This window comes from Acipenser ruthenus, chromosome 35 (assembly GCF_902713425.1).
Source record: "Acipenser ruthenus chromosome 35, fAciRut3.2 maternal haplotype, whole genome shotgun sequence".
NCBI lineage: Eukaryota > Metazoa > Chordata > Actinopteri > Acipenseriformes > Acipenseridae > Acipenser > Acipenser ruthenus.
In genome coordinates, this window is record NC_081223.1 from 11,715,777 (window position 1) to 11,727,121 (window position 11,345).

Here is an 11,345-nt window from a genome sequence, read left to right on the forward strand (position 1 = left end):
GGAGTTCAAAGTATTTAAGAAAGAAAAGAAAAAAGACAACAACACAGACGCGAAATGAAATCAAATACGTTTATTTTGCGAATGCTACTGATACTGATCTTTTAAAAACGATTCTCCCATATATCTGGAGAAACGTTTCTCCAGCTGCGGCAATATTGCGTTATTAGAATCCTATAGTCCCGGGACCGAACTGCAGCCCTCCTTCCATTCAAACCATGTGAATCGATTTACAAATCAGTACGCGGACCCCTAGTAACTTAAAAGCAGAGTGTGTCTTTTTTTTAGAACAAAATCGAATCATTTCCACTTTGGAGTGAAAAGCTATGATAAATCGCAGCTAAGGCTGGTTTCACAGAGCTCAAAATAGCATTCATCTTGAACTGCTTTGCCCAAAGGTAACATCACTGTCGGTAGACCCAGATTAGTGCTCTGTGAAACCAGCTGGCTTATGTGTTGTATCACTTTAACTCCCAGCGTCCTTCTTACTCCCCCTCTGAAGACCAGGAGTCGTGTTCCTCGAGGGAATCGCCTGAATGCTCCACCTCTTCATGCCCCCTGCTTCCATAGAAGACCCCTTTGATGCTGTCCTGGGGGAGGTCTCCTTCTACTAGCAGTGTGGAGACAGCCTCGCCGGCGTTTGCTTTCTTCTGGATCAGAGAAGCACCACCTCCTTCGACGTCTGCCTTCCGATCTTCCTCTCCTCCTCCATCCTCCCTGAATTCCGTTTTCTGATCCATCGTCTGCTCCCATGGCTGCTGGACCTCTGGGTTCACTTGAGTGTCAAGTCCAGCCTTACCACCTGAGGCATCTTCCTTAACATCTAAGAACCCTTCTTCCGTGCTTTCTGTGCTCCGCCAGGCTTCCGTCTTCTCATCCCAGCGCTTGCCGTTTACAGAGCTTCCGTTTAAGAGCACTGGGTCTCCGATCTCCCTCTGCTGTCCGTTGGTGGCGGGCTTGGTGTCTTTAGGATCCAGGCGGAAGATGTCAGCTGTGGTGCTGCTTGGGGACTCCCAGAAGTTTTGGAAAGAGCTCTTGTATTCATCTGCCATGGTCTCTGCAGTTGCCAGATCTCCAGGTAACTTGTGGAGACCCTCATCAGCTTCCTTACCTGCTGAGACAGAGTCCCTAGCTTGCCACTGACTTGGGTCAGATGTCTCCAGAACCTCCTGTTCTTCATGTTCAGGTTGCGTGCTTTCCATCTGCACCTCCCCAGGGGAAATCTCATTGTTTCTTTCTTTGTTTTGGAACATCTGAGATGTAACCACTTCCAAAGAGTCTGCCGTCGAATCTTCTGAATCGCTCGCTGGCTGGCGGTCAGTGGGTTTTTGCGCCTCCGTCTCAGCTTGGGTTTCATTGCTGGGCAGCACCTGCGAGGCGTTGGGAGACTCGTCCTCAGAACTGTACGATCCTTCTGAATCCAGGTTGGCCCCCGATAAGCTGTCGGAGGTGTTGCAGCGGTCGCTGGGTAAGGAGAGCTCCTCCGTGTAATCCACGTTGGTCAGCATGGAGAGATTCTGATGTCCCTCTTCATTTCTGTCCCCTGTGTGATCTCCAGAGTCTGCAACAGGCTCGATCAGCTCCTCAGCTAAATCGGGTTTCGGATCTAAGGGTGAACCTGTGGATTGCTTATCTGCCAGCCAGTCCTCTTCAGAATGTTGGTCTTCTTCTCCTTCTTCATCTGCCACGGGCGCCAAATCGTCCACCTTTGTTCCCAATGGGGACGTGACTAGATTGTCTGTCTCAGTGTCTTGTCCCATCTCCATTTCTTCAATGTGGAATTCCCCGTCTTCTGGTGGCTTGTCCATTTTGATCTCTGTGTCTCCCTTCGGTTCTGTCTCCATGACATCAGCGAGAGATTCCTGAGCTCTCTCATTATCAGCCCCCTCCAGTCCTGTCTCACTTTCTTTACTGTGAGATTCTTCTTCTTCTTCTTCTTCTTTGTCGTGTGATTCCACCTCTTGTGCTCTCTCTAGCTCCTCACTGTGAAATCCCTTCTGCACCTCATTGTCCAACTCAAGCTGTGTGTCCTCCTCCAGGACTGGTTCAGTGTGGGATCCCCTGTCCGTGTCCGTTTCGTTGTCTACTTTCAAGTCTAGTTCTTTATCGTGTGCCAAGCTAACTTCTTCATCCTCAGCTGACTCCTCTTCTGTTTCTAACTTGCTCTCCACCAAGTCTTTACCTGCTTCTGCATTCCCTTCCACAAACATCTCCCCTTGATCATGCTCGTCAACTGTCGTGGTCGGAGCGTCGTCCTTTGCAGCGTTTTCGAAATCCTCCGTCCGCAGCTCAAACGTTTCTGCTCCTTTCTCTAAAGGTCCTTCTTCAGCTTCTTCTGGGTGAGTGTCAGGCAAGATCTCCCCTTCAGAATCATCTTCTGATTCGTCGGTGGGAACCCCTGCTTCCTGACCCAAGTGTTTATCCTCTTTCATGTCATCTTCGTCTTGCAAACTGGCCAGGTTTTCATCGTTCTTCTCATTCTCCTCCTTTGCAGAATCGATATTTAGTTCTAAACCTGTTTCTTCTTCTTCTTCTTCTTCTTCTCCTTCTCCTTCTCCTTCTCCTTCTTTAGCAGTAATCAAGTCACCTTCTGCATCTTCCGATATCAAACCTGGGACAGTCGTCTCTGCCACGTCTTCGTCGCTCTCGTACCTGATCAGGGTTCGGGTGTTGGCCACTGTATTTTCAAGGGCGTAACTGTCATTGCATTCCAGCTCTCCTCCCTCCACTCTCCAGGACTGGGAGACACTGGGGGACTCGGTTGCATCCGAGAAAGCTTCCGTCCGCGGCTCAAACGTTTCTGCTCCTTTCTCTAAAGGTCCTTCTTCAGCTTCTTCTGGGTGAGTGTCAGGCAAGATCTCACCTTCAGAATCGTCTTCTGATTCGTCGGTGGGAACCCCTGCTTCCTGACCCAGGTGTTTATCCTCTTTCATGTCATCTTCGTCTTGCAAACTGGCCAGGTTTTCATCGTTCTTCTCATTCTCCTCCTTTGCAGAATCCATATTTAGTTCTAAACCTGTTTCTTCTTCTTCTTCTTCTCCTTCTCCTTCTTTAGCAGTAATCAAGTCACCTTCTGCATCTTCCGATATCGAACCTGGGACAGTCGTCTCTGCCACGTCTTCGTCGCTCTCGTACCTGATCAGGGTTCGGGTGTCGGCCACTGTATTTTCAAGGGCGTAACTGTCATTGCATTCCAGCTCTCCTCCCTCCACTCTCCAGGACTGGGAGACACTGGGGGACTCGGTTGCATTCGAGAAAGCCAGCTGGTCAGGGGGTGTCGAGCTCACCTTGAGCTGCGCGTCTAAATTGAAGTAGTCTGCTGGTCCATCATTACCCACCTTATCCATCTTCTCGACAAAGACGTCTTCTTCCAGCTCGGCTTTGGTTTTCCCAACAAATTCCTCCGTGGAGGTTTCTTGCACGCTCCGCACCGCGTCGGGAACTTTGTTTTCTCCCAGTAGCGTTGCTTGATCATCGACCATCAGTTCTGCTGCTTGTTCTTCCTCGAAATGATCATCCCTTTCTGTCTCGGAGCTCACCTCGTCGACGTCGCTGCTGTCTCCTATCTCCTCAGTCTTTGACACGGCCTCCTGTGCCGTCGGTGATAGAGACGGCTCAAGAGCTTGCGATGGGCCCTTGAGCACGGTGTCGGTCGTGACGTGTTCATCGTGGTTCAGTTCAGAAGCATCCTCGCTGGTATCCAGACTGCTGTCAGTAGAACCCAAGTCCCGAGTACTCTCCTCTGCTTCCGTTTCTTCTCCTCTGCGTGTTTCGCTTTCAGGTTCTTCCAAGAGGCTTTTGTCCGCTTCTCCTGTCTCTTTGGTCAAGGGTGGCTCTTTTTCTTGCGAGCAAAGATCATCTTCTGGGTCGGTTTCTCCTAACTTCCAACTGACCTGGTCCCTGACAGTATGAAGCTCTGTCTTCACTTCTTGTACAAGATTCGTGGTTATAGCCATCTGGGTCTTCATTAATTCATCAGGGTGCTTTACAGTGTCTGCATCTCTGCTGTGCATCTCTGTGTTATCCTCTGAGCTAAGCTGCGCCTCTTCGTGGCTGCTATCTGCCACCGAAACCTTCTCCTCTATGGTCACTTGCTCTTCCTCGGTTCTGGATGGGTGTTCCTCCTCTGTTTTATCTAGCTCCATCACAGCCTGCTGAGCTTCTGAAAGAGACTCTCCGTTCTTGCTGTCCTCAACTCTTTCCTCTCCCACATCCCCGCTGGGTTTAGAGGCTTCTGTTTTTTCCGGTTGAGGATGACTGATTTCAGCCCTGACACTCGCTTCCACGTCTGCAAGGACTTCGGGACAAGCCTGGGATGATAGTTCTAGAGCCGTGCTTTGAGAGATGGCCGTGTCTTGGCGGTACGTTTCGAAGAGCCGGCCGTCTTTCAAAACTGGGTGGTCTTCATAGGGGGCTTCAGGTGAAACTCTGTCCTCATCCTTGATCTTATCCAAGGCGTCCGACAGCTGATCCTCAAAGCTTTGTCCCAATTCTGGCTCGACCGAGTGCATGCTGGGAAGGTTGTCCTCTGCAGGCCTGGTCCAAGCCTCGGTCTTCACGTCATCTCCTAACAGATCTCCCTGGACTTCACAAGATGTTTTATCCTGGGTGTCGCCTGGCGTTTGAAAAGCTGCCTGCCTGGCAGAGTCGGCAGTAGTCATCACGTTCTCCATCACGCTGAATCCTTCTTTTTCGGTCTCCTGAATAATATTCTCTTTCGGAGAAGGATCAACAACGGGGCTCCTCAGGGTTTCTAGGGGTCTCTTATCGATGACTGTGATTGGCGCGGCGGTCTTCGGATTGGGCTTCAGAGGGGGCGTGCATTGCGGACCCCTGACGTCCGTCGCGTCCAGTTTCGCGTAGACTGGACTACTTTGGGGACGAGCGGTCAGCGGTGTCCGGACCCTTCCTCGCAGCTCCTTCAAACTCAACTCCAAGCCGTCATCTGTGAAACCAAAACGAGAGTGAGTTCTGGATAAATTAAAGGTGTTTTGATAGATTGATTGGTTAATTAATCATTTTGCAAACGATAATTAGTAAGAACTTTAACAGATTAGTAGCGTGTCATTTTAATTGCAGTTTTCCCTTACTCTGTTAAAACGTTACTTAGTATTTGGGAGTGGTGTGTGTTCTGTTGCATCTATATTGAGCTATTACAATGTTCTCCAAGTCTGTCTTTACCTGGCTTTGAGCGGCTCTGAGCTTGGCTGGAGAATCCTAGGATAGGATATAGGATAGGATTCTGCAGCCGAGCGCACAGCAGGATAAAGGCATTTAGTCCTGAATGATAATAACGCAGTATTAAAGAAACAGCAGGATTGCGAACACCATACAATACGAAGTCAGAGAAAAACAAATCAAATGACTATTTAAGTAACTGAGTGCTGAAACAAAAACCAGAAGACCCTGTAGCTCTCCAGGACTGGTTTGGGGACCCCTGATCTCCAGGGTTGGGGACCCCTGATCTCCAGGGTTGGGGACCCCTGATCTGTACCGTTTGTTCTCACCTTTGTGGAGGGGACCCGTTTTGAAGCCTGCAGTCGGGGCTTGAATCCTCCAGCTCTCCGAGTCCAGGAGGACTCTGCAATGTAAAGGTAGGGAGATATTTTGAGTACATGAGACGTACCAGATGAATTTCTCTTTTGAAAAAAACAAATCAACACGAGCTGTATTCATGTAACTTGATGCGTTCTAATTCGATATTTCTACGCTGAAAAAAAAAATCAGATATTTTGTTTTGGCTACAAACTACCGCGTCCTATTTTGGGACAGTGGAGTAAGTGAGACGCGATCCTGGAATCAGTGCAAATTTCATGCCTGCTGTGAAGCTCAACACTTGGAAAACGAAGCCTCTTTATCATCACTGTGGGTGAGGAAAAAAACACCAAGAAATGGGTCAGAGCACCCCATTGCTTCTGTAGTTCTGATTTGTTGTGCGTATGAAATCAAACCACTGGAACATCATGGAAAATCTTGGAAAATCATCCAAATAGGCAGATTAGTGATGGTCTAATTTAATTTAATGGATGCCTTTAATAGGCCACCCATGCAATGAATTTAAAACAGTAAAGAGAAAAGGAGCCACACACGGTAAAACGCAGGAGACTTTTTAGAAGTGGTTTAAGACGCCTGATTAAAGCACAACCCCCCCCCCCCCCCCTCATTCTCCAGTCTGGAGCATTCCATTGCGTCGCTGCACCTTTAAGAGTGATCCTAATGCAGAGTGACACTTTGCCACGGACACAATGTCCAGCAAAGGCACACACCGCGTGGGGTGGGGGGGCGGGGCTGAGCTGACACAAAGGCCCGGTCTCTATAGCCCTGTTGTCATGGTAATGAAATAGCAGCCGGCTTATTGTGAGGCCATCTGCAACCTTGCAAGTACCCCCCTGCCCCCCCCCCCCCCCCCCCCCCCCCCGTCATACCGACACACACACACATGCACTGGTGTGCAACGTGTTGCACACATACTGTAAGAAATATAGATTTATTTTTTCTCACTGCTTTATATGGGGAGGGAAGAATGGGCTCATATGAGCTCACCTGAGGCTATCATGCATTTGCTGGCTAGTCTTCCACATTAACCCATAACAGGTTTCATTCGACTTTATGAAGCAAAACTAGTTCATTCTATAGGGTTCATTCTATAGGGTGATGCAAAACTTTGGCCAGAGCTGCATACCACTGTGTAAATTAGTTTATGCACTATACTAATACAGCACTAGTTTTAAAGTGTGTGTGTGTGTGTGTGTATATTACACCTGTAAGTCGCCAAATAAACTAATAATACTATTGAAAGTAGGAGACTTTTTTTTTAATCTGTCCCCAGATGAGGTCTCTGAACATGACAGGGTTAAGGAATGACATAATCGTTTTGAGACACCATTCCCCTTTTTGAAAGCCAGCCACCGCATTGTGTTCCCTCCAGTGTGCTGCTTTCTGATCGGCCGGGGGGTGATGTCATGGCTTTCTGATTGGCCGGGGGATGATGTCATGGCTTTCTGATTGGCCGGGGGATGATGTCATGGCTTTCTGATTGGCCGGTGGGATGATGGCGTGGTTTTTAATTACCTGTAAGTGGCCACTTCAAGGCTCAGTGACATTTTGAGCTGCGTGAGGTTCTGTTTGTCGGAGAGAATGACGGCCATCTGCTGTTCCAGTGACTGTTTCTCTCTCTCTAAGCTCTCCACCTCCGCCTGAAAACACAAGAGACACAACTGATTGATCGAGCGCAAAACTACGGATAACGGAATTCCTCGGAAATCGCAGATCATAAAACAGACCGCTAAAGTGACGTGAAATGTATAACTTGGTCTTTCGCTTCTAGTTTGGTTAAATGAATGGACGTCTCCTTCAAAAAGCAAGAGTTGATGAAAGACTGGAGTTGCATGTCTTACAAAAGTTTTTCAGTGACGGTGTGCAGCCTCTCTCTCTTTCTTTCTTTCTTTCTTTCTTTCTTTCTTTCTTTCTTTCTTTCTTTCTTTCTTTCTTTCTTTCCTTCTTTCTTTCTTTCTTCCGTTGCCATGGTATTTTAATAGAATATTAAGCTGTTGGGCTCCCATTGCTAGTTTCTAAGATTTCTGTCTCCACATCTTGACTGCAAACTGAAAACATTTTTATTCTGGCGGTCAAGAGACATTCCTTTAGTCCTACGCTCTCTGTCAGAATGGAAATTGGCCCTTTTTTGGTATAAATGCCAGCTGACAGCAATAGAGAGATATTTTTATGATGCTGCTGGCTGTTGTACAGAGGAATGACAGCCTGCATTAGTTTCAGTACTTTTTAAAGTATTGTGTGTTGCAGTAACTGCAGTTTTAAACTCTCAGCTCTCCAGCGCTGTCATTACCCAGCACCTTAATAATAACGAGCATAACGAGCTTAATAATAACGAGCTTAATAATAACGAGCTTAATAACACACTCCATTCTCTACTCACATAGCTGTCCAGCGCCCGCACTGCCCTGTGCCTATCAATCAAACTAGCCTATTCAAATTCCTTCTCCTAAAACCCAACCCACAAAATGCATTCCTGCTGGCCATTTGCATTTAAAATGAGAATCCTTTTCAGGGTGAAGACACGCCAAAAGAAATGCCACAATAGTTTTAACCAACCATTCAGTATCCCTCGAGCTAGCAAATTCAATACAGATCAGAACTCAGCACTGGGGATCTGAGAGCCAGCTAATTCAATACAGTCTAGTGTAGAGAACTCAGTGCTGTGGATCTGAGAGCCAGCTAATTCAATACAGTCTAGTGTAGAGAACTCAGTGCTGTACTGGGGATCTGAGAGTCAGCAATGTACTCAACAATGTAGAATAGAGAGTTTATTTCTGTATTGCTGACTCACTCAGCAGACAATACAACTATGCAGCTGCCCAGGCTTTTCAATTGGAACAGGATGTCCTGTCTTTATTGGGCGAAATGGAAATCTGAATAGCAAAATAGACAGATGCAGTTTAAAAGCGCAAAGCATTTGTCATATTATGAGGGGGAGGGGGAGGGGGAGGGGGAGGGGAGGGGGTCATGCCTTATTGCTGGTGTCGGTAACTGCGATTTGGCACAAATGAACCCCTGGATGTACCTTGTATGGAAAATCAAAAAAACAAATTACCTGAATCTTCTCCAGCTCTTTCTGCTGCCTGCCCCACTGCATGGACACCTTCTCTTCCAGCATCTCCTTCCTCACCCTGTCTCCCTCCAGCTCTTTAGCCAAACCCTGCGCCCTTAGGTAGCCCTCCTTCTTTTCCTCTGAAACCTGGGCTAGTCTGGCCCTGGCTTGGGCCAGCGTGTCTTCGAGGTGGGCCACCTGGTTCTGATAAGCCTCCGTGGCTGTCTTCCACGTTTCCGCAGCCCTTCTGGAATAATCCAAGCCCAGATCTCCCAGCCGGAGGGAGGAGGAGGAGGAGAAGCTGCTGGGAGCCACACTTTTCTTCCTGGATTCAGAGATCTGGGTCTTCAGGCTCAAAGTTTCCTCTTGGTGGACCTCCATCATTAGCTGGAGCTCCTTCTCTAGCTGGGCTGCCTTCTCCCTCATCCAGATCTGACTCCTTCGTTCTTCTTCCAGGACCTTGCTGGTTTCCCTCAGCCTCTCCTTCACCTCTTCCTGGGCTGTGATCTCCTTGTGCCTCCTGGCTCTCACTCCTTCCATCTCCTCGCTCAGGTTGTCCCTTTCTAGCTCGGCTCGGTCTTTCCTCCTCCAGGCTTCCTCCACCTTCTCCCTGGCCTGCCTCAGCTCCTCCTCGAAGGCAGCCTTCCACGATCGGGCCCCCCGGTCCTTCTTCAGGTGGTCTATCTCTCCGCGCAGGAGCTCATTCTCCTCCTCCAGGAACTTCACCTTGGAGAGGTAGGATTCCAGGCGTTTGTTGAGGTCCCACATTTGGAACTTCTCCTCTCCCAGGAGTGCTTTCTGCTGAGGCTGCTGCCCACTGACTCTTCCAAACGTGACCTCCATGGTGCTGAGCAAGAGAATGTCTCTCTCTCTGTCTCTGTGTCTGTCTCTCCTTATCTCTCTCTCTCTCTCTTTGTCTTCTGGCGTGTTTCAAAGTGCTGCTGCCGGTGCAGTCTGTTTCTGGCAGTGAGAGGGAGGCTGTGTGTCTCTCAGTGACTCTTACTGTGCAGATGGTCTGGAGAGCTTGCTCTTTCATACTCAAATTTAGGGAGGAGGGAGGAGGGAGGAGGGAAGGATAAGGGAGGGGGCGGGATGGTGGAGCAATTTTGGGCTTAACTCTTTCAGTGCTGGAACAGTTGCTGATGCTATATATATACAGCTGTGTGCACATTTATTTGAACACCCCATTGCTTCTGTAGTTTGGATTGCTGTGCGTATGAACTGAAAATCTTGGGAAATTCTCAGAATAGGCAAATGAGCGATTGTCTAATTGAACTGATGACTTTAATAGGCCACCCATGCAATTGATTTAAAACAGTAAAGAGAAGAACACAGAGCCACACACGGTAAAACGCAGGAGACTTTTTAGAAGTGGTTTAAGACGCCTGATTAAAGCACAGAGCGGTCTGACATTTTCACACACGAGTGTGTTTCTATATCCCTGATTACTGAGCGGAGATTGAAATTCTCACACCCAGAGGTTCTCTCTCTCTCTCTCTCTCTCTCTCTCTCTCTCTCTCTCTCTCTCTCTCTCTCTCTCTCTCTCTCTCTCTCTCTCTCTCTCTCTCTCTGTAGTCACGTTTTTTGTAATCGCTGTTATTTGAAATCGTTCTCATCCGCTTATCGTACTTACTATGTGCTCTTAATGGACTGGTATCAGCAAATATTTTTGCTCTTCGTCAAACTCCCTCTTAAAGGTAGTTATTTACTGTATTCTTTATTTAAATTTGAGCTTATTTTATAATGTGATATTCTGTAACGGCGATATCTTACAACAATTTTAAAGTCCGCGAAATAAATAAATAATTATCAACGAACACAGAGAGCGCGACCGTGCGCCATTCCAATGTGGGCGCTGGGGGGCGCTGTTTCATTACTTTCGTTGCTGCCTGTTGCGGCTCAAGTGAGCAACTTCTGTTTTGAAAGAGAGCAGAGAGAGGCGGGACTGCACTCTTAGATTTTAACAACTGAGCATACAGCTATGACCAAAAGTTGTGCCTCACCTATAATTTTAGGATTAATACAGAACAACAGTATGAACAGCAGAGATGGAAACAAGACTCATAGCAGTTTGATCCAGTCCTGGTTTCACTAGGAGTTTAATAATCAGACACACCTGAGCTTGTTGCCTAGACACACTGGGGCTGATCAAGCTGGTAGCAGTAAAACCTGGACTGGGTGACACTGCTGTGCAATAGGAGTCTGATTCCCAGCCCTGGCTGTTTTATAATATAATGGTAATTAGCATTAGCAATGACAATTGGATTTTATGATCAATATATTTTATTTGGTAGTGGCTTAGTGTTCCCTTCAGCTTTAGAGTTCACAAAGGAGGGATTTGCTTAACAAAAAAAAAATAATTTGTAGCTAGTCTCATTGTTATGACAATATTCCAGTGCATTCGCTATGAGATAAGACTGGTGGCCTGTCATTAACCCATTTTTATGTAGCACAAGCCTCTATTTCTAGGAAAGAAAGTGTGTGTGTGTTTGTTTTTTCCTGCTAACGCCTGGCTATTAGTGCTACAGTTTACACAAAAACACAAACTGTTGGCTATACATAAAATATTATAAATATTATTATGTAAACAGTGTTCTTCCCTTTAATTTTTTTTTTAAAACACCTACCTACTTGGGAGCTCCACCCCCCATTATCGGTGGGGGACCAATGAGAGGAGAGAGGGGGCGGGCTGTCCGTTTAGCCCCTCCTTCATTTGAAATAACATGCTCAATTTACTGCA

The 11,345-nt window shown here is 47.4% G+C and overlaps 1 protein-coding gene across 1 annotated transcript; it reads right to left on the reverse strand.

Moving 5' to 3' along the window:
- Window positions 1–55: 55 nt before the first annotated feature.
- On the reverse strand, window positions 56–9,623 carry LOC117965268 (nestin-like). The gene is made up of 4 exons (XM_059007517.1): window positions 8,609–9,623; window positions 7,069–7,193; window positions 5,505–5,578; window positions 56–4,942 (listed from the first exon to the last, which is right to left on the reverse strand). The coding sequence occupies exons 1-4, from the start codon at window positions 9,446–9,448 to the stop codon at window positions 483–485; spliced, it is 5,499 nt and encodes a 1,832-aa protein (XP_058863500.1). The 5' UTR covers window positions 9,449–9,623; the 3' UTR covers window positions 56–482.
- Between the last annotated feature and the right edge of the window lie 1,722 nt (window positions 9,624–11,345).

Excerpts from the sequence above, each read along its gene's own strand:
- LOC117965268 (XM_059007517.1), bottom strand. The coding sequence starts at position 9,448 with ATGGAGGTCACGTTTGGAAGAGTCAGTGGGCAGCAGCCTCAGCAGAAA. Across the intron at positions 7,194-8,608 it reads AAGAGCTGGAGAAGATTCAG|GCGGAGGTGGAGAGCTTAGA; the intron begins GTAATTTGTTTT and ends TTGTGTTTTCAG. Across the intron at positions 4,943-5,504 it reads AACGGGTCCCCTCCACAAAG|ATGACGGCTTGGAGTTGAGT; the intron begins GTGAGAACAAAC and ends TTGGTTTCACAG.